Genomic DNA, 23500 nt, shown 5'->3' on the forward strand with positions numbered 1-23500 from the left:
GTAGTCAATTTGGATTTCAGAGGAATTCAAGAGACTTTTATTTTTAAGTGACAGATTTTAAAGGATGTCAACGGGGTCTAAGTGTTTGGCTCAATTATCTACTTTGACATTTACTTTGGGAGAAAACACCAACCTTGAAATCAATGGTTCAAAGGAAAGGTAAAGAAAACGTTCTAATGTCCCAAAAGAATCAAGAACTCGTGCTACTAATCCATGAAAGAAAGAAAAGCATTTTCTTTTCTTTACCATATTGGCAACATTTGTTGATACGTCATAGTTTGGATATAATGCACATTGAGATGTATTTCTCAATGTGTCAATGTCAAGGATAGAAAGATATGTGGTTATAGAGTCATGACTATCATGTTATAATGCAACATTTACTTCGGCTTGCGACACAAAGAGTAGTACCAAAGCCTACTACCCTTATTTTTCTTGAGTTGAGTGCTATTTTTAAGACGGTTATGTAGCAAAAACGAACCTGAAGCATCTTTCAAGGAATTGGAAAATAGGGTCGTATTGTCTCTTTGTCAAATGGAGAAAATGCTTCCTCTTTCGTTCTTTGGTACAACTGTTCACCTATTCATTCATCTAAATTATGAGGTTGCAATTACGGAACCAATTCAATATTGTTAGATGTATACTGTAGAAAGGTAAATAAATTTTTTCATTAAATTTGCTTCCCCATTCTAAACGTTTCATTAACACATTTAAATCTTACTTTCACTCAAGGTACTTACAAACATGAAAAGATACGTTCGAAATAAGAATTACTCCAAAGGAAGCATTTGCATAGGGTATCTTACTGATGAGGCTGTATCGTTTTGCTCAATGTACTTATGAGATATCAATAATTGTCGTACTCAACTTGGTCATAATGTTGATATTCCTACGCCGTGTGATATGCTTGGAGGTATGTCAATCTTTGCATCATCATATCATTGTATGAGTAAATGTAGGTGTGTAGATCTTCAAATAAGTTTTTAGGAACAATGTCACCTATGTGTTTTGTTCAATTGCCCTAAATTGTCTCCTTTTTTTAGAGTAAGTTGATTTATTCAACTTAAAGTTCATTTTTTGCGTCTTTCTCAATAAGTGAGATTTTTCGTTAAATTAATGACTGGCGACCAGAAGATATTCTTAATATTCTTATTATTCGTCTTAAATTGTTGAATAAAGTGGCTACTAGGTGGAATAATTACAAGGCCGAATTAAAAGAAAAAAACTACATTCCATAAGTTGACATACGGCATAACGTTTCCTGTGAGATGTTCATGTAGACATGGGCCAGTGGAAGACTATGGTTAATTACTGGGACAAAGATCAAAAAAATAAAATAAATATTATTATTTCTATACAATATATTAATTTTATGATATATAAATATATAATACTTTGTTAATAACAAATTATTGTTGAGGTGAAATTATAAATAGCAAAAAGTAAAAGATTAACCACACCAGTGGCACAAAGAGCTTCGCATGACACATAGTTGTAAGTACATTGCTTATTCTTATTCAGTTTGTTAAAATATAAACAAGATGTGATTGCATGTATTATGGTTTAACTATTGTTGGTGTAATTGGGTTCAATAATTTATTTAATGTATTAAATGTTTGGAGAAAAAACATGATCAAAAGTCTGATTCTATGGTGCACGTCGACGTGATGAAAAGAATAGTTGGGTTGACAATGCATCAGAGCAAATGATGTTAAATTTTAAATTTAATTATTTTAGTAGAAATAACGTATAAACTTTTATGTTTTTTTTTCCTTCAGATTCTGCTAAAGAAATAGTATTCCTAACTTGGATGAGCTTAAATATTTACCAAATGAGCATGCTTATCGCAAAAAAATACATGTTTGTATGTTATACGTTTGTTGCATGCGTTTGCATATTATTTATTAAATTGTTAGACGACTTATTGAGCTTTTGTTCCAAGTTTTCTTTTGCATGCATGTTTTCCTTGCTTCTACATGAAATTGTGCCTTTACCTTTTACATTTCTCCAACAAAGTATGAGGTTATACAACACCTGACATCTACACTACAAGTTAGAGAAGCAGGAAGGGAAACCTGGAGATAGCATTCTGCTTAGCATCATAGGAAATTTGTATCTTAGTCAATGTAGATAAATCTATCTATTTAGATATTGTCTTGTATAAGAAGTTTGTGTTTATTTTATATAACTACATGACATGCATATAGAAGCAGATGATGAGTATAAACCAGGCAATGCATAAATACATTATATATAATTATAACTACATTGCATGCATATTGAAGCAGATTTTATATAACTACCAGACATGCATATAGAAACAGATTATGTATAATTATAATTACATGGCATGCATATAGAAGCATATTTTATATAACTACATAGGAATGTATATAGAAGCAGATTATGTATATTTATAACTTTATATTTTTTTTAGGATAATATATCTCAAGAATTAACACAATTAGTTACTACCAATGGTGAAGAGACACCAATGTTAAGGCAAAAAGCATATGTAACGGCGATGGGATTTGAGAGATGTGACAAAAGTTCGTGGTTATGGAGCGGGGTAACACCGGATATGGTGCCTTGGGTTGTACAAACTCAACTAACATCTTAAAGCAAATTATGTGCAACAATGTGAAGAGTCTCAACAAGATCAAAATGAGGTTTAGAATTTAAGTAGGTTACATCTTCATTGGAGCAACGTTTTCCATACTCACAACATAAGTCTTTTTCCTAACAACAATCTCCCTCTGAGCGTCAATCTCCTTCTCCGCAATAGTCATTCTCCTATCACTAATCACCTTCCTAACATACTTCGTCTTCTCGTCAAAATATACTTTATCAACACTTTCCATCATATCCATGAACACCATCAACAAATTTTATCATCCCTAGCCATATTAGCTATAATTGTTCCACCTTGTGCCTCACCATCCTGGAGAGTTTAATGGAATGTTTAATGATACAGATTTTTGCAATAAGTCATGTCTACACATGAGAGAGTTCCTACAATCAGGGTTAGTGCTTTTGGTTTCTTACTATTTGTGGTACTTGAATAAGTTTTTATTAACTTGTTGAGACATGTTTGATACTTTTATATGTATGTACTTTTTGTTGAAACTTCTTTGTTATGTACTCTGAGACAAGTTTGATACTTTTGTCTTATGTAAAATATTTAATGTTAAATTTCAATAGTAATGCATTTACCTTTAATAATATGAATCTAAATTTGGTTACTAAAGTCGATTAAATAATATTGACGTTTTTTAATTTAAATTTTATTTGAGGCGAACAAATTTGCATCAAATCGTAAAACTTAATATAATTAATGATATATTTAAATGCATATAATAGAAATTTAAAAAGAACAAGGAAGTACCAACGGAAAATAAGAATCCAACGCATTAGAACTGGTGTCTTTTGGACTATGAACCAGCCTCAGGACAAGCTAGCCGTAACTCAAAAAAATTTGGTGAAAATTAAATCTTTTATGAACCAAGATTTCTTTGTGTGAGTCATAGGACTAACCACCCACATTGAATCCTCGGAATTGAGTTTGTTCGAGCGGGTTGGTGTGAATAGGCCATGCGCCCACCTGGATATTCATGAGTGCTTTAGAGAACCTGCCTAATCTCTCATAGGAAGTAGCCCCACTCCCAGACTCATATAGGTGAATCCATCAAGTGTGCACTGCAGTCAAGCACACCACACACATATATATAGGTTATGGTATTCATTAAGAACATAAGTTCAACCTTGGACACTGCAATAGTTGCACTATCTACACCATAAAGATAGACTCTGATCAATAAAGTTATTGATATAAATTGATAATGTGCCCAATCAACAAGTGATTTGTTTTTACCCATATGAAGCTACTTCATAGGATCTCCATTCACATAGGTTGGGTTACCATCACTCTTGATCGATTTTATAGGCATATGTCTCATCCCCCTCGATGTAATAATCATCACTAACATTTAGCTTTGTGGATTTGTCAGAGGATTAGCTAGATCCATTTATGACCTCAAACATATTGACAAACGCATATATGCAAGATAAACTTATATTTAGCTCAAGCTCTCATAGCTAGGCCATCGCCACATATAGACACAGATAAATTTGGTCTCTTCCATAAAGGGATGTATAAAGTCTAGTTTGAAGTGTTTGGCTTTTCTTGTCAAATATTGTAATTGAACCATATCACATGCTTAATACTCATATTATGGGTTGTTGCTGCTGGAGGAAATGTTCATGAAGTGGCTCATTTTCACATCAAGAGGTTTGTTTACACATGTGCATTTCATATCTCCTTTTTGTGTTGCATTCTGTTTAGTTTAATTGTCTAGTCAATTTTGCGCGCTGGCTTTCAGCTGTCTAGGCACACAGATTAAGACAAGCCACATGGGCTGATTGACACATTTAAAATGGTAGTCAGTTTCTAGCCATTGATCTGCCTAGATTTCTTGTGCAGTCGACAAGCGTTATTGGGACAAGTTGGCTGATGGAAAGTCAGATTTCTTTAGGTATATCTGCTCCTAGGGTTTCATTTTGTTCTTGGGGGTTTTAGAACTTAGTTTTGGAGATAAAGAGTCACCTTAAAGGCTTTGAGCTTGCATCTTTTCCATTTAAGAAATCCTAGTTACCAAACATTCCTCATGCATTAAACACTCAATCATTGTACATTAGGGTTGCATTGTTTTAAGGTTAGCATTTATGTCTTGGTTTAGTTGTTGAGCTAAATTCATTTTAGACCAAGCTTTTGGATTTAAGTTAGATTCTTCTTTCAACTATTTGACTGGAGAATCTGACTGGTCATTTGAATGTGCATATCATAAAATCATATCACATTATTGATTGTGTTGATCTCGATGCCACATGGTGATGAGTTTAGAAGGAGCTGCCACTTCGTGAAGACCGAAGGAGTCCATCTTGTGTAAGGTAAGGTTGTACAAAGGCAAAGCTGCTCCATAAAAGGATCTAGAAATTAAGCCTATGTGATCTTTGTATGAACCTATGTTTACACTAGTGAATTGGACTAAGTGGAGAGTCCTCGGTTTTTTAACCGAGAAGTGGGTTTTTCGGCCAAAAATATCTCGTGTTCAAGTGATGTTTATTGTGTCATACATCCCACACACACATACATGGTACATACATCTGTTGAACGTATAAATGGTTTGTGTTCACTGCTATACTCACTTGACACATTAATAACTTGCAATGAATTACAGTTTTGCTGACTATGATAGTTTTTGGAAATTGAAATTGGTATTTGAATCTTAGATTTATTGACTAACAAATCTATCCTAGTTGATTAGCGGGTTTGACTAGTCAGTCCAGCGGATTATAATTTTTATATACAGATTATTCTACCTGGTACCAATTTCAGGATGTTTGAATAATAAACACATTTGAGAATGGTCTTTTCCATAAATAGTGGGATATCTTAAGCATACATAATCATAATTAACGTCTTCAACGACCTCCACTAATATATTTTGTACCCACTTGCTCTCAAACTGAGGTCTTTTCTAGGACTTACTAACTGGAGTTTCGTGGTGTACCTGAATATCTAGTTAAAATATCTCTAAAACATCGCGTTTCAACATATCAAGGTATGTATAAAAGTTGAAATAAGCATTGCTATACATTTTATGTATAACGGAACACTCACTACTCATCAGTCATCAATTAAGAAGTATCTCTCAAAAGTTTTAGTACTCACTACATGACTTCTTCAATAGTACATGATACTTTTGAGTGAATTTGCTAAAGATCTCAACACTTTTGAATGGGTTTGATTGTGTTTCCTTAAATAAAGGAATATGTCTTCAATTAGGAAAACTTAAAGGTAGGAATTAGTTATTAAATCTATCTTTAATTTCATTACCTAATCTCCTTACCAAGGATAAAATGAGCTTGAAGAAATTGTGATCTACAGTTCAAGACTTTTTCATTGGTTGAATTGTCGATGAAATGAATATGGGTCTCACCAATTAATGAGGGCATTCCAATTAATAGTGAACAAAAGTTCACGAGTCAGCTTCAGAATTTTCTAGATTCTTTTTTGTTCCACATTCATCTATACCAAGATATAAAATATGTCATCTCCATGGTTCTCTTTACATAATATAAAATGTTATAGTTCTCAAATTCTCATTTTTGCATATATTTGTTTGGACCCGATTTTACACCATCGGCCCGAGTAATCGAGGTTGTTGAATGAGCATGGTTATTGACCGTTGGATAAGAAAGTGACAATATTATGGTTTTTAATTATAATAATTATCTTTTAATAAATTATCTCGATTTTCTTATACAAAAGAGATGGGATACAAATCATAGCTCCAACTTAGAAGCAAGCGGAATAGTCCAATTTAATTTGGATTTGGTAGCAGTGTACCGTGTGGATTTGAGCAGCTCGGCCTATAACTCTTATCACGTGGCATAGCCTAGGATTTGATGGTCTTGGATAATGATGAAATAAGAAGCCTAGGTAAGCTAGGCCATTTTACATGGTGATGGATGTTGTCAGATGAGTTTAAAGGCTATTGATGGAATTTTGATGATGAGATAAGAAGCCTAGGTGGGCTAGGCTTCTGATATGATGTGATAAGCCTAGATAGGTTTTTATTTTGTTTGAAAAATCACGAATGTGAATGATAAATATGGATCAGTCTTTTTTCCTAGAGTTGCAGTTGCAGTTAAACACCAGCAGGCCATGCCAAATAAATATCCAACCTTATAAATACAAGACTTTGTGCATCGGAAAAAGCCCATCCAATTCAACACACAAATTGCCCTGCGCAACGTTTCTCAACAACCTTTGAGATTTTATCTTCTTCCTTTTTCTTCTTGCCAACACATCTTCATTTTGGATAAACAGCATTGTGAAGGCAACCGATGACATCTTTAGTTTGGATAAACAACCCTGGAACCATAGAATCAGCCAATCAAGGAGCATTTTCATTTTGGATAAACAACACTGCTTCAAGATCGACTGGTTATTTATCCAAGTCTCGATCGATAAGGATTTTTGAGTCCTTGTTGGTAAAGGTCATCTCATCAGCCTTCTCAACGAAGTGAGGTGTTACACGTTACTACATTTGCCACATTGAAAGCTAAATTTGATATTGAACTTTACAGAAGTAGCAGCCTTGTCTTCAGGCTTTATAACCTGAAGGCTGAAATGTGTTCCTTCCTCGATCGCAATTGTAAGATCAAGAAGTCAGCAGCGTACCCAACGCAACATCAACACATTTTACTCCCCGCACACAACCTAATAACGTAGTTAGCTTATTAATTACTTGGCTTGCGCGCCACGTAGGCTTGGTAGTTTTTAGGGTCAACAATATTATATTCAAGAGAGTTGGAATTTTTCATATTTGAGTACATTGTTTACAAATTACAAGTCAATAACTACATAACTAAGTGTATGTAATAGAGTTATGCAAGTTTCGGAATTTTGGATGGAATTCTTAATATTAAGTACATTCCAATTCTTATCCCTTTTTTTTTTTCTAGATTTTTTCGAATTTCGTAATTTCAGTTTTTTATTTGAATCAGATGAAATAGTTAGGCTCGAACCCCCTAATACCAAGCAAAGATTCTCTGGCGATCTAATTAGGAAACAATTATATAATTTAGTGCAGTAAGCTTGAGAGCATATAACTTGTCATACCTTGTATGGGTACAATATTTATGATCCATAGAAAGTCCTTGTTTAGAAAGCAACTTTGCTAAATCAGGAAAGAATCTAGGAGAAAATCTAAGAGAGGATCTTCAATCTTATTAGGATTTTGATTACCGATCCTTTAACCACACTGGGCCATGTTGGACCACCTAGATTAGGCAATCCTCGAAGAATAAGGTTTAACTCAACTTGCACACAAAAAGTGCGTTTGTTGCACCGTACTATTTCAGACTAGACTAGCTTCAGAGACTAAGTTGGACTGGCATGGCTTAGACTAACCAGGATAAGATTAGTGAAGTGTTTGATGCAGTGCCAAACTAAAGTCTGAACTAAAATATTTTGCTATTTTTTATTCACTTTTACAATTTTTAATCCACTATTGCCATTTTTTTTATTTCATTCTAGCATTATCTAGTCATTCTTCTTACGATATTTTAATCTACTTTTGCCAGTTTTTATTCCATTTTATTATCCTCTAGCCTTCTTCTTCAATGATACAACTGCAAGCACTCCACCCAACATTTGCTCTTTCTCAAAAGCTCAAATCACCTTTTTTGTGAAAAACCCAAATCAAAATTCTTCATTTTTACAGCCGGACTTAGAGAAATGCCAAGGATCTGGTGTCAGAGTTAGCACCGAGGTTGATTTGGGTGACGAGGTTGATTTGGGCAACTTGGTTGATCTGGATTTTGAACTAGGTTTTTGCAATTAATTCGAGCATTTTGGATGCTGAAATCAAAGCTTTTGGGGACAACCCACATGAATTTATAAGGTAATCAATGATGAAAATTTGTTGGTTTTCTGGGATTTTTGAGGTCATTTGGTAGGTTAAAGCATTTTAGATGCTGCTGGCATCTTTGAGATGTAGATTTATGTGGGTTGGTGTTGGGTTTGTTTTCTGGGCATCTTTGAGAGAAGCATGTTAGTTTCAGAAGAGGTGAAAAGTAGACAATAGATGAGGGCAAACAGTCCTAGCTAGTCTGCCACTTTTCAGGGGGTCTTGCTAAAACCTCCCAATGAAGCATTTAGTTTGAACAAGTGAGACTTATCTCATTAAAGTGAGTCCTGGTGCACAACAAACACAGACTAACATTCTTAGCTAAGCCAAGCCACATGTCAAAACTTAATAATTCTTGGCCCCACACTAGATTTGAGAATAAAAGATAATACTTTCTTTCCGTTACTTGTATTGTCAAATATATGTCTACGTTGCCAGACTTTGTAAACAACATATTTATATGATTATATATGAAATTCGCACATAATTTCTAGTCATTCATATTGTTTTCTTATTCAATATATATATGGGTAAATTAGACTTTATCACCTCAGGTTTGAGTTCTATTATAACCTCATACAACATCTTCAAAAAATTTCACTTTCATACCTCACTTACTATTTTATTTCAATATAGTACCTCCATTGCATTTTTCATCCATTAATCTGTTAAGAGCTGACGTGGCTGCCACATTTGTGCCACGTGGCAATATTTTTTTTTTTATACATTTAAAAATAATTAATTAAAGAAAAGTTATTTAAAAAAAAAAAAAAAACTGACCCAGAACCCATCTTCCCCTCCCCCCCTCCCCGACCCACCTCATTCTCCTCCACTATCTTTACCTCCCTTGCAACTCCCTACCCCACCCTCCATTCCTTCTCTAACCACGGCCAACACCCATAAGAACTCACACCCATAAAAATGGCACCCTCTTTCAGCTGGTGGAATAATAATAAAGACACCCACCGCGGCACCCCTGTCGTCGTCAAGATAGAGAACCCCAACTGATCTATGGTCAAGCTCGAAGGCCTCACCAAAAGGACTTCCTCATCTTCGAGTCGTCTAGTTGGGTCTGTGGCAAAAACGCCAAGCAGTTCACTTGGGTCTTCCTTCTCAGAGCCCACAAAGCCGCCGGCTACTTCACCTCCATTAACTCCGCAATGCTAGGCCTCGCATCCGCAATCCGCCGCCGCATCACCTCCGATAGGATGGACACCGATGCCAACGTATCGCCTCCGACAGGATGGACACCAACGTCGACGTTGAGCCCACCAGGGTCAGGGAAGTCGAGAACTCGACTGTGTAGAGTCGGTTCTATTTCTGCATCAAGATGTTCCTGTGGCTGTCGGTGTTCCTTCTGGGGTTTGAGGTGGCGGTGTATTTCAAAGGCTGGCACTTTGGGGTGCCGCATCTGGAGTATTTATGGGCGTCGCCATTGTGGGTTAAGGGCGCGTATGATTGGGTTTATTCGAAATGGGTTTTGTTCTGGGTCGAAAGAGGGTGGGGGTGATGAGGTAGGAAACATGTGGTTTTTGGGTGGGGTGGGGTATTTAGGTTGCAAGGAAAGGGAAGGGCTCGGTGAAGAAAATGGGTTCTTTTTTGTTTTTGTTTTTTTTTTAAATAGGGTAAATTATTATAATATTTTAAATGTATAAAAAATTATTTTTCCTCCATGTGGCACAAATTTGGTAGCCACGTCAGCACAAATGTGGATCTCATATTTGTCACGTCATCACTTAACAGTTTACTTAATGGATTTTCTAATGGAGATATGAAATTGAAATGTTTTAAAGATGTTGTAAGGAATTGAAATAGATCCCAAACTTAAGGGGGTAAAATGTAATTTATCCTATATATATATATATATATATATATATATATATATATATATATGGATGCTTTTGTGAAAAATCAATAATAAGTTACAATATTAACAATAGATCAACAATATTTATGTTAATTATAAATAGATTAATCATGTATTGTGATACTTAAATACATTTAAAATAAACAAAAGTTACAAAATCTGGCAGTACAGCTGGCACTCACTTCAACTAACACTCTATTTCTCATGGTTTTATATTTGAAATAAGTCATTATGGATCAAACACTGCAATTTCTTGATTCTATTTTTTACATTTGGATTCAGACATTACTGATTTCATTTTTTCCATTACTCACATGCCTCCTACATGTTCCTTTATACATTTGGATTCAAACACTGCAATGCAATGTCCGTTTCCTGGTTCTATTTTTTACTTTTTGATTTAGACGCTGCGTTGCAATGTCTGTTTCCTTGTTCTATTTTTTTTCATTACTCACACGTCACACGTCACACGACTATTGATTTTCATATTTAGATTTAGACACTGTAATGCAGTGTTCTTTTCTTGGCTCTATTTTTTACGTTTGGATTCAGACATTGTAATGCAGTGTCTATTTGCTTTTATTTTTTTTTTACATTTGGATTCGGGCACTGCAATGGAGTGTTTGTTTCCTAGTTCTATTTTTTATATTTAGATTTGATCACTGTAATGTAGTGTCCGTTTCCTGGTTCTTTTTTTTTTTTTAGTTAAGCATACTCTTCCATGTAAACAAAGAACAAGAAAAAGTGATAGAATATACATGTTCTAACTATTTATAGGATTCCGATCCTCTCAAGATCAGTTTCATAGGAATAGAAACCAAAGCCTCTTCCTCCGCCTCTCTTCCCCCTTAAATTTTCTTTCTCCTTTGCACCTCCACACCCCACTGTTGTTAACAACCCCAAATTCAATTGCAAGTCATCTGTGCTCTAAGTCTGATTTTTTTTTTTTTTGCTATCCCTTGTTGTTTTAGCTTTTTATTTGTCATCTCTTTCTTCTTCTTCTTCTTCTTCATATTTGAGATTTCTCTTTATAATTCTTCCATAGTTTTGAAAAAGAACTTTGCAACCAAAAGACATTGGTTTGCATGACCCCTCTCTTTGTTGTTTTGTTAACATTGATTGAGATTTTAAGGTTGATGGACTTGCAATTAAGGGATGTGGCGATGTTGGGGCTGATTTTGGAGAGGGTAATGTAAGGGACCTACAATTGGTGGTTGTGGGTTGGGTGGGGTTGTGGTGGTGTTGGGGTTGATTTTGAGGTGGGGTTGAATTTAATTTGGAATTTAGGGAGTTGGATGTTCGAGGTTGAGAGCTTCGAAGGGAGAAAAAGAAGAGTTGAGGGGAAAATAGGAAGGATAAGTGATTTTGGCCGTTGGATTTGTATTAATGGAAAAGATCCATCGGTCCGGAGGATCTCCACAAAATTGATCTAGAGACATTCATAGAGAGAGAAAGAGAGAAAATGATAGAATAGTCAAATTCTAACTATTTATAATGACTTAAACCTATGTTGCATTCATCAGTGACCTATGCGTAATTAATAAAAATATATCATTGATTAAGTCCAAAACAAAAATATGTTAATTGACATATGGCTTAAGAGTAAAGTTATATATATATATATATATGTATGTATGTATTCTACTTTTAAGAGCATCTCTAAAAGATACGTCAATTTCAAAACATCAAATTTCAATTTGTTGGCTGACTTAGCAGTTTGGCATGTTGTCAATATTTTTCTTTGACCCAATATGCCAAAATTTATTGCTTCATTTATATATTTTTTAAACAAAAATAATAATAGTTGGGTTGTTGTTGGTTTTAAAAAATAATAAAATAATACTTAAATATGCTAGCATTTAAGGTAAGGCAAGTGAAATTTCTTTAGAAATAACAAAAACCATAGTTGAAGGCAGCTTCAATTTTGATAAGGATGTGATATCCACACACCCCATTTTACTTATCACACACCCTTGATAATTTCTGTCCGTTGATCTTCTTCAATTTATCTGATTCGATGACCGAAAATTAAAAAAGTGTGTGAGGAGTAAAATGGGGTGTGTGGATATCACATCCCTTTTGATATCTCTTTGTCCACATCAGCTTATTATTCTTTTGGGTAAAGTACAAAAACTACCTCAACTATTGGGGTCACGACAGTTTCATACCTCATCTTTTAAAATTGACAATGTCATACCGTATCTTACAAATTGGTGACAATGTCATACCTCCGTCAATTTTTCTGTTAGTTTTTCTGTTAAATGCTGACGTGGCAAGAGACGGAGACCACTTTCTATTAAAAAATTATTAAAATATTATTAAAAACTAAAAAAAATATTTTTTAAATATTAAAATAATAAATAAAAGTAAAATTAAATAAAAAGGGGTAAAGTACAAAAAACTACCTCAAATATTGGGGTCACGACAGTTTCATACCTCATCTTTTGAAATTGACAATGTCATACCGCATCTTACGAATTTGTGACAATGTCCTACCTCCGTCAATTTTTCTGTTAATTTTTCTGTTAAGTACTGACGTGGCTTGATTCGGGACATACTTTCTATTAAAAAATTATTAAAAACTAAAAAAAAATTATTTAATATTTTTTAAATATTAAAATAATAATAAAAAGCAGAGAAAAAAAAAACCCATCAGTTCGTCCTTCCCCTCCCCCTCCCCCTCCTCTCTCTTCTCCCCATCTTCATTTTCTTCTCCCCCACCTGCAAACCCAAAAAAATAAAAAAATAATTTTTTTTTGAAAACCCAACAACCCCCCTGCGGAAGAATAAGAAGGAGAAGGAGGAGGAGGAGGAGGAGGAGGAGGAAGAAGAAGAAGAAGAGGAAAAAAAGGAGGAAGGAAAAAAAAAAATTCCCCCCTGTCGGCGCAGAAGAAGAAGAAGGGAGAATGAGAAGGAGGAAGAAGAAGAAGAGGAAGAAAAGGAGGAGGAGAAGAAAAAATAAAAAAAAATTGAAAACCCATCAACACTCCCCTGCGGAAAAAGAAGAAGGAGAAGGAGAAGGAGAATGAGGAAGAAGAAGAAGAAGAGGAAAAAAAAGGAGGAAGGAATATTTTTTTTTTTTTTAAACCATCAACTCCCTTGCGGAAGAAGAAGAAGAAGAAGAAGAAGAAGAAGAAGAAGAAGAAGAAGAGGAAAAAAAGAAGGAAAAAAAAAAAATTTGAAAACCCATCAAACCCCAAATCCACCACTTTCATCCATTCTCCACATCCTCTTCCGCACTCATCCTCCACCTTCTCTGCTCACCCATCTTCCCGCCGACGGGATCTGGGGTTTTTTTTTTTTTTTTCCTGGGTTGCAGGAAGGAGAAGAGTGTGGGTGGGTGTGGGGGGAAGACAAATTGGATTTTTTTTTTTTTTTTTGCAGGTGGGGGAAGAAGATGAAGATGTGGAGAGGAAAGAGGAGAGAGGAGGGAGGAGGGGGGGCGGGGAGGGACGAAATGAGGGTTTTTTTTTTTTTTTTTGCTTTTTATTATTATTTTAATATTTAAAAATATTAAATAATTGTTTTTTAGTTTTTAATAATTTTTTAATAGAAAGTAGGTCCGAATCTAGCCACGTCAGCACTTAACAGAAAAATTGATGGAGGTATGACATTGTCACAATTCATAAGATGCGGTATGACATTGTCAATTTTAAAAGATGATGTATGAAACTGTCGTGACCCCAATAGTTGAGGTAGTTTTTTGTACTTTACCCTTTTTTTTAATTTTACTTTTATTTATTATTTTAATATTTAAAAAATATTAAATATTTTTTTTAGTTTTTAATAATATTTTATTAATTTTTTAATAGAAAGTGGTCCCCATCTCTTGCCACGTCAGCATTTAACAGAAAAACTAATAGAAAAATTGACGGAGGTATGACATTTTCACAAATTCGTAAGATGCGGTATGACATTGTCAATTTTAAAAGATGAGGTATGAAACTATCATGACCCCAATAGTTGAGGTAGTTTTTTGTACTTTACCCTATTCTTTTCCATGTCAACTTTGACATGTTGGAATAAATGATATGTCATTTATTACCATTATAAGTCTATGTGGCATTTTTGACATCTTATTTGGAGGTCTTTTGAAGATAGTCTAACTAATTTAAATTACTGTAAAAAGATACGAACTCGAGTGTATAAAATGAGCACACCTACCTTAACTAATGTGACTATGACCACACATCCTCCTCTATATTGTTTTACATTTCAGTTGTTAAAATAAATAATTATAAATAAATCATCGTGTAATTTTGTTGTGGACTAGAAATCCTTGTAAATGGGACCATAAACCTAAAACCCAATAGTCATGTAATTTTAGTGTGGACTAGAAGCTCTTGTAAATGAGCTCATAAACTTCCTTCAAACCGATGCAAATACGAAGAAGAAGAATAATAATAAAATAAAACCACTCGAAAATTCCTGCTTTGCCTCTCTCCCGAATTTCGGAAGACGTTTCCAGAAGGACGAGCATCTCTCCAGACACCTCTAGCACCACCTGACCTCAAACTCTATAAAACCCCACACTAATTCCCAACATTAAACTGATTAAATTCATAAATATATAAAAAGCAAAAATCCTACCAAAAGCCTTCTCCGTGTCTCCACAAAAGCGTTCCCGCAGAGGCTTCTTTCCCCTTCTTCTTCTGTCTCCCGTTACTCTCCCTCTCATTCACTCTTCTTCACCGAGACAGGCCATCATCCACCACCATTTCTTTTCCAGCACATTATACCTTGCAAACATACTCACTGTGTTCAACATCATCCCAGGAACCTGTTTCATGTGTTGGCTGCTCGAGTTTACCTTGGGATCAAATAAATCAAGAACTTCCATCTGAGCCGTCACTTTGCAGGTCAAGTTCCCGTATATTCTGACCAAGGTGAGACCTGTAAGCACCATAATTGGATTCCTCATGATGTGTAGATGAATTTTCATGTTTGGATAGTGTGATTTGGTTGAGAAATGAGAAAGCTAAACGATTTAAAGTTTGTCCAGTTTCTGGCGAACCCGTGACCTTCCAGACCATTTTCCAGCCAAACTAAGGCGATTTAGTCATCGAAAAAGGTACCAATCTGTTCGTCTCATTCCAAGATATGATTTTAGTTTTTGAATCACTCGATTTCGTTGAGTATTGACAAAGTTATGGACGTTTAAAGTTTGCCCAGAAATTCCGGCGAGTTACCAGTATTCCCGCGGACAGTCGTCTTTCAGGCCATTTTCCGGCCACCTCCGGCCACCATTTGGGTGTCAAGCAGGTACAATCTTGTTCTACATTTCTTTAGCTTCGTTTTGGTATATTATGAGTCGAATTTGGTTGAAAAACCAGTGAGATACGGAGTTCTAAAGATTGCCCAGAAATTCTGCAAAATCTGCAGAATCTGACGATCGGAGGAGAGGTGGAAGAAGAGTTCTTTGGAATATTCCCTATATTGACCATTGGCTTTTGTTGATTTTTTTTCGGGTTTTGGCCCATGACCTATCTTAGGTAATACAACGTTTTGAATCATTTTTTGACATCCGTTTAGTGAAATTCGAATGTTTTAACGTAGCTTTGTAGTTGATTGGATAATTGACCGTCAATTGAATTTGTGATTGGTGGAGATCCGACCGTTGGATCACAATGAAATTTTAGTATGTCGTTCTATGAGTATAATGAGGACTTTTGCAAGTTACGGATCTGAAATCAGATATGTGCCAGATTGAATTGCTAGGGTTGTAGACCCGACGGTTGACCTTTGATCCACAATTGACTTTTGGTCAATGGATCCTGAATTCATCTAGCATGTCCTAGATGACATGTACAAGCTACAATTACTTGTTATATTGATAAATTTTGAGCCGTGATTTGGTATTTGTTTTAGGCGACGATCGGACGTGGACGTCTCAATATTCGAGCTAGGGATTCGTAGTGCAGGCTCCAGGTGAGTGACTTTAATATATATGATATTGGTGATTGCCCTATTTTCATAATTGTTATCCTGTGTGGATGTGACTTGGTTTTATAAATATGTTTTCTATTGAATTATTATTTTTAATACTTAATCATCGATTTATGTTTATGGAATGAGATTTAACATGTATATTTGAAATATGGTTTGATTTGTATGATTGACATGTTGTGATGAAATGTGAGGGCTAGTAGTGGACCCTGAACCTGTTGTCATGGGGTTTGTTGCTTAGAAACCTGTTTCACATATCGTATTGTTATTTCATTTCTCGTTTCGTTGAGTTGTTCTAATTGTGTACCTTGTGCTTTGTTCCATTTCTTGTTTCATTGAGTTTTTGTAAATTGAGTAGCGTATGCCTTGTCTCGTTTCATTGAGCCGTTGTACATTATGGTTGTTGGTCTTTCGCTCGGTTCCGTTGAGTGATCCGGAACTGGGTTTCCGCTGGGGTTCCGTTGAGTGGTCCGGTTCCCTGCTCCATCTGGATTCTGTTGAGAGGTCTGAATACCTCGTACTCCATGATTTCGTTGAGTGGTTTGGAATCATGGATTTCATTGAGTGGTTCGATATTCATTGTACACCACGATTCTGTTGAGAGGTCCGGAATCCCTTCTACTTCACGATTCCGTTGAGTGGTCCAGAATCGTATCTTGGTTGGATTTCGTTGAGTGGTCCGGAATCTCGCTTGGTGTTTTGGTTCCGTTAAGAGGTTTGGTACCCGATTAATTGCTTTGTTGATTCTTCGGATTAAGTTTGGATTGAGATAGCTTCAAAGATGTAGGCTTCGGCCGAATTGTGTCGCTCTAGCCCTACTTTTCATTGTGTTGTATGAGTTTATGGTTGTGAGCTTTTGTGACTTGTTTCAAATGAGTTGTTGGATGTCTGGGTGACTCCTTCAAGATTTTCAGCGACTTGATTATGATTTCATAAAATATGATTTTATATTTGATGTTTATCAACCGTGATCGATGGATGATTTTTATTATTATCACATATGTAGAATTATTGTCACTCACACGAGCTTCGCAGCTTATTTGGGTTGTTGTTTGTCCGGTGCACCATTCCTATAATATAGGGGTGATTGTGCAGGTTTTAGTAGATACGAAGAGCTTTGTGGTAACAAACAGAGTTCAAGGAGCTTAGAGTGTTAGGTTACCCGTATGCTTTTCCTTAAAAAGATGCGATTATTGTTATTTTCAGTTCAGTATTTTAGTTTGTGTTTCCTGGCATCTCCCTACAGTTTACTATCGTGCGTTGATCCTGGACGTAGGTTTGGATCGGGGCGTGACACTCTGTGTGAAATTGTTATTAGATCTGCCGTAGATTTTATGTTTCCTAATTTGGATATTTTACTTTAGGGTTTAACCTCGGTTGGGGTTTTAAGTAATTTTGGTGTTGGAATGCATCACTTTCTGCTTTGATTCAATTATTTTCTCATATCTTTTGGGTTGGCTATTTTTGGGTTTGTGCTATACTTCAGTGAACATATGATTCCATTAGTTTGATGAGATTTTAATAATTAGATAATCATGATGTTTATAGATTGCTTGAGTGATTAGCGTGGGCTTGAATTAGCAATTAGGTTTGGTTAATTTTAATTTTTTTTATTTAAATATTATTGTTTTGTATGTTATGTAATGGTTTTTTAATCTTTTTTTTCTTTAAGATTATTGTTTTGTATGTTATGTATGTTGAATGGGGACGGACGGTTTTTTATCCAAGATTTGCGAAGGTGTAGTTTATGGTATTATATTTTTGTTTCCTTTACTGACTATATTGTTTGTTTCTGGTACTCTAATCGTCGTGATGATGGTGAAGATATTCATCGTTAGAATGTTGGAATTTTGGTTGTTTGTATGATCAAACTACTGTTACTTATTTAGAATTCAGTTGTTTAATGAATATGGGCTTTTGCTTGATTGGGGATTCTAGTTTTGGTTGTTTATTGAATTTGGGTCTTACTTATTTTCCAGATTTAAAATTCTGCAAGGATGAGCGTGGTTGGATTTGATTTTGGAAACGAGAGCTGCATTGTTGCCGTAGCCAGGCAGAGGGGTATTGACATTGTGCTTAATGATGAGTCCAAACGTGAAACTCCAGCCCTTGTTTGTTTCGGTGAGAAGCAGCGGTTTATTGGGACTGCTGGGGCTGCTTCAGCATTGATGAACCCTAAGAACACTATTTCCCAGATTAAACGAATGATTGGTAAGCAATTCTCGAATCCTGTGTTGCAGAGGGATATCAAGTCATTACCTTTTGTTGTTTCTGAAGGGCCTGATGGATATCCATTGATTCATGCCCATTATTTGGGAGAAGAAAAGACATTTACACCTACCCAAGTTCTTGGAATGTTGTTCTCTAATCTGAAAATCATAGCTGAGAAGAATCTCAATGCTTCTGTTGTCGATTGCTGTATTGGGATTCCAGTTTATTTCACTGATCTCCAAAGAAGAGCTGTTATGGATGCAGCAAAAATTGCTGGATTGAACCCTCTTCGCTTGTTCCATGAAACTACAGCGACTGCCTTAGCTTATGGTATTTACAAGACGGATTTACCAGAAAATGAACAATTGAATGTTGCCTTTGTTGATATTGGGCATGCTAGCATGCAAGTCTGCATTGCTGGTTTTAAGAAGGGGCAGTTGAAAATATTGGCTCATTCCTTTGACCAGTCTTTGGGAGGTAGGGACTTTGATGAAGCACTGTTCCACCACTTTGCAGCTAAATTCAAGCAAGAGTACAAGATTGATGTGTTCCAGAATGCAAGGGCTTGCCTTCGTCTTCGTACTGCTTGTGAGAAGCTGAAGAAGGTGCTTAGTGCAAATCCCGAGGCACCTTTGAATATAGAGTGTTTAATGGAAGAGAAGGATGTTAGGGGATTCATAAAGCGAGATGAATTTGAGCAAATTAGTATTCCCATTTTGGAGCGTGTGAATGGACCTTTGGAGAAGGCCCTTCTTGATGCACAACTTTCAATAGAGAACATTCATACGGTTGAGGTTGTTGGTTCAGGCTCTCGAGTTCTTGCTATAATCAAGATATTGACAGATTTCTTCAAAAAGGAGCCTAGGCGAACTATGAATGCAAGTGAATGCGTTGCTAGGGGTTGTGCTTTGCAATGTGCAATTCTTAGTCCGACATTCAAAGTTAGAGAGTTTCAGGTGAGTTTAACTCTTTCCTTGTATCTGTATTTGTTTCCATTAGTTGAGCAAATCTATATATAGTGTAACCTGCTACTTTTGCAGTACATTATGTTTCCTGCTGATTTGTTTTTAACTAATGTTATCCCATTTAATGTGAAGGTGAATGAAAGTTTCCCATTTTCGATTTCTTTGTCTTGGAAAGGTTCGAGTCCTGACGCCCAGAACGGAGCAGTTGAGAACAACCAAAGTACAATTGTTTTCCCCAAAGGAAATCCTATTCCAAGTATCAAGGCCCTTACATTTTACAGATCGAGCACGTTTTCAGTTGATGTTCAATATGCTGATGTTAGTGATTTACAGGCACCTGCAAAGATCAGCACATATACGGTAAGTGGAAGATCGAATATAAGCTTGCTCTAAGTTGTCTCAATACTAATAGGTTATATGCTGATTTTTGTTAATGTTATACTATACTACATGTGCAGATTGGTCCTTTCCAGTCTACTAAAAGTGAGCGGGCAAAACTAAAGGTCAAAGCTCGCCTGAATTTGCATGGGATAGTGTCTATAGACTCGGCAACTGTAAGTTTATTAAAAGAATTTTGTGCTTATGGTTGTTATTGGTTGATTATTCTTTCTAATTTTATTTGTTTTTCTTCGTGTGCTGTAGCTTGTGGAAGAAGAAGTTGAGGTTCCTGTCGCAAAAGAGCAAACAAATGAGCCTGCTAAAATGGAGACTGATGAGGCCCCCAGTGATACGGCTCCCCTAAGTACTAATGAGACTGATGTGAACATGCAAGATGCTAAGGACACTGCTGATGCTCCAGGTGCTGAAAATGGTGTTCCTGAGTCAGGGGACAAGCCTATGAAAATGGAAACTGATGCGAAGGTCAGTTGTCTTCTCTCTGTCATACTCATATGCGGGTTTTCCATGAATTATTTGTTCTTTTTCCTTGGACTGCAACGTGGGGGAACTTGGGGAAGGGGTCGGCGGGCAATAACTTAGCAAACAATGCATTTTGGTTATAATGTTTAGCTACTCGATTTGAGTGAACATTGTTGGACTAAGGGAGATGAATGGTGTAAGATGACCAGGTTTCTATGATGTGCTTTGATATACTTAAAAGTCCACTGTGCTAAGCTTATATTTGATCAATCTTCACATGTTCAGCTATGTTAACTACAGAGAAAGCTTGTTAAATTCTGCGCTCTTCATAATCTTTTACTCAAGGGACAATCTACATTTAATGTCACTATGGAGAAGAGATAATGGATTGTGCTAAATGTTAATTAAATTTTTTGTTTTGGAATGGTAAATGCTATCAGTGGTTTGTTTGATTCCATTTGCGGGCTGCATCCTTGATGTCTTTGTTTTCGCGATGTAGGCTGATGCTAAAAAGATAAAGGTAAAGAAAACAAATATTCCTGTGACAGAGTTGGTTTATGGAGGGATGCCTCCAAATGAAGTGCAGAAGGCAATTGAGAAGGAGTTTGAGATGGCCTTACAAGACCGTGTTATGGAAGAAACAAAAGACAAGAAAAATGTTGTCGAGGCCTATGTCTATGACATGAGAAACAAGGTAGTTTGCTTATATGTTCATGGAACATTTCCCTTGTTTTTTACCATTTTATGACTAAATTTATCTTTTGTATCCAGCTCAATGACAAGTATCAGGAGTTTGTCACTAAACCGGAGAAGGAAGCATTTATTGCTAAACTTCAAGAGGTGGAGGATTGGCTGTATGAAGATGGTGAAGATGAAACCAAAGGAGTGTACATTGCCAAGCTTGAGGAACTCAAGAAGGTAAGGATTTTCTTTTAATTCTCTGGTGGTTTTTCTCCAAATTGTTGTGAGAGGGCACCGATTAGACTTGATGCCGTTGGTTTTGATTGTTTAGAGCTGATGGATGATTTTGTCAAATTACAGCAAGGTGATCCCATTGAAGAACGGGTCAAGGAACACACGGAGAGGGGAACAATGATTGATCAACTTGCTTACTGTGTTAATAGTTACAGAGAAGCTGCAACATCGAGTGACGCAAAATTTGAACACATTGATATTACTGATAAACAGAAGGTAAGGGTCTCGATGAGCTCTCTTCCCCCTTTTTCACTCTCGGCCATTCTAACTCACAATGTTCTTTGTGTTATTTAGGTATTAAATGAGTGTGTTGAAGCTGAGGCCTGGTTAAGAGAGAAGAAGCAACAACAAGATGCACTCCCCAAACATGCCAACCCAGTACTCTTATCAGCTGATGTGAGGCGGAAGGCTGAAGCAGTTGATAGGTACTATTTCTGCATTGATGAATTTGTTGTTTCCTTGGTTAGTTGATGAGCTGGTAGTCTTAGACAATCATATCCTGTAGCAATAAGCTAGTCTTTTTTGAAAGCTTTATGATATCTGACATAGTAGTAATCTTTTCTTTTATCCACTTCTGTTAACAGGTTTTGCAAACCGATAATGACGAAACCTAAACCTGCACTAACCAAGCCAGCTGCCCCTGAAAGTCCACCAACCCCACCTTCTCAGGAAAATGAGCAACCTCATGGCAAAGATGCTGGCCCCATGGGGAATCCTGCTGACAACAACAATGAGGCTCCACATGCTTCTACAGAACCAATGGAAACCGACAAGCCAGAAGCTCCCTAAAGTTCTGTGTAGTTCTGTAGAGTATCTGTGTTTCTATCGTTTCTTATGGCTAGGATTTGATTCATAAGTGTGAAACAGTTTCAATTTGAGCCTTAAAACACAGTTTGGACGCCGATGGGGAGGTCTGTGGTGTGTTTAATGGATGACATACTTCTAGGAGTCTATCTATAAAGCCTTTTATGTGCTTGTGGTCTATCAGTGATTAACTATTGGTACGATCAGTCTTTGGAATTCTGGAGTTTTTGTTAAGGATTTTAAAGAGAAACTGTACCCTTTGGGGTCTCTCTCCCCTTTGGTGACGGGAGAGAGATCGATATTTATTCTCTAGTCTTCTTATACTTCAGTCATTGTTACTCTTTCTTCTTATGTCTTGAATTTATCTCCAAAATTTTATTGACTTGAGAAGGTTGCACAATTTTACTCTGCGAATTTCGCATTAATGCTCATGCTAGACGGGTTCTACAATTTGTAGTAGATTCTGGCATACGATTATATGCATCAAGGTTCCTCTTTGATGCAACATTCAATGCGTTTTCGTTATTGGTGGGTGGAAGTGTAGATTTTGTTTGGACCTTGGCGTTTGGATTTCAAACATTCCAGCGGAAAAGTCGATTTCTGATAGTGTCGAGTGACAAGCTTAGAATTGTAAAAGGAACACTGAAGATGGAATACGGTTGAGAAAAACCTTGGATTTGATGATTAACTTGACAAGGTTCATGTACCAATAGGAAACAATACCCTATAAATGGCAAGGAATTTGTTATCGTTTGGAAGTGCTTTTAGAATGACTGAATGCTTTTTGATGAAAATGTTTATAGAATCGGTGAATTTTGGAAAAAAAACACTTGAAGTGCTTCTTAGAAGAAGCACATGATTGGTGCTTCTTGCATGAAGCACTTCAAGTACTTTTGAAATCCAAAAATATTTCACTAAAAGTAGCTTCATTCATTCGGAAAGCACTTTTAAATGAGCCCATATTCTAGGGGTGGTGCTAGTAAAGCTACATTGTAGAACATAATGAAAACATGGGGAACAAACATAATGAAAACATAAGGAACAAACATATATGTCATATAGAAGACAATAAAAATATGGGGATCAAACAAAAAATGTGTGTTCATCTAAATATTCAATAAGTCTCTCACAATTTATTGAAAATTATAAAATGCAAAATGAAAGTTATCTCTTTTCTGTCTAAGTGAGAGTTACAACCTAGACAGGTGCCTAAGCATGTTTAGACGCCCTTTCTTAATTTTCAAACGCCTAGGGATTAATTGAGATGGTAGTTAACCATGTAGCTTCTAAGCAGGCCGGGTCATAGACGATGCTAGGGATTTTTAGAACAATGTAATTTACTAGGAATTACATAACCACACATGTGCTGTAATTATAACAACAAAACTCCCATTTGA

At 36.0% G+C, this 23500-nt stretch overlaps 1 protein-coding gene across 2 annotated transcripts; it reads left to right on the top strand.

Annotated features, from left to right (window-relative positions):
• The first annotated feature begins 14687 nt into the window (after positions 1–14687).
• On the top strand, positions 14688–22281 carry LOC125477038 (heat shock 70 kDa protein 15-like). Of its 2 annotated transcripts, none has more exons than XM_048583784.1 (12): positions 14688–15230; positions 15338–15606; positions 16213–16272; positions 18270–19457; positions 19599–19826; positions 19925–20020; positions 20109–20327; positions 20824–21018; positions 21096–21242; positions 21366–21515; positions 21594–21724; positions 21884–22281. In XM_048583784.1, the coding sequence occupies exons 4-12, from the start codon at positions 18288–18290 to the stop codon at positions 22086–22088; spliced, it is 2541 nt and encodes an 846-aa protein (XP_048439741.1). In that variant the 5' UTR covers positions 14688–15230; positions 15338–15606; positions 16213–16272; positions 18270–18287; the 3' UTR covers positions 22089–22281. The 2 variants fall into 2 exon arrangements, with proteins under 2 accessions (XP_048439741.1, XP_048439740.1); XM_048583783.1 differs by having other exon boundaries at positions 15347–15606.
• Positions 22282–23500: the final 1219 nt, after the last annotated feature.

The sequence above is a fragment of a genome, unplaced genomic scaffold (genome assembly GCF_019419815.1).
Source record: "Pyrus x bretschneideri cultivar Hongxiangsu unplaced genomic scaffold, Pyrus_bretschneideri_v1 Contig20, whole genome shotgun sequence".
NCBI classification, from domain to species: domain Eukaryota; kingdom Viridiplantae; phylum Streptophyta; class Magnoliopsida; order Rosales; family Rosaceae; genus Pyrus; species Pyrus x bretschneideri.

Bases quoted from the DNA above. Each gene is read 5' to 3' on its own strand.
- LOC125477038 (XM_048583784.1), top strand. From the start codon at position 18,288: ATGAGCGTGGTTGGATTTGATTTTGGAAACGAGAGCTGCATTGTTGCC. The intron at 19,827-19,924 runs GTAAGTGGAAGA...CTACATGTGCAG, and splicing joins CAAAGATCAGCACATATACG to ATTGGTCCTTTCCAGTCTAC. The intron at 21,243-21,365 runs GTAAGGATTTTC...GTCAAATTACAG, and splicing joins AGCTTGAGGAACTCAAGAAG to CAAGGTGATCCCATTGAAGA.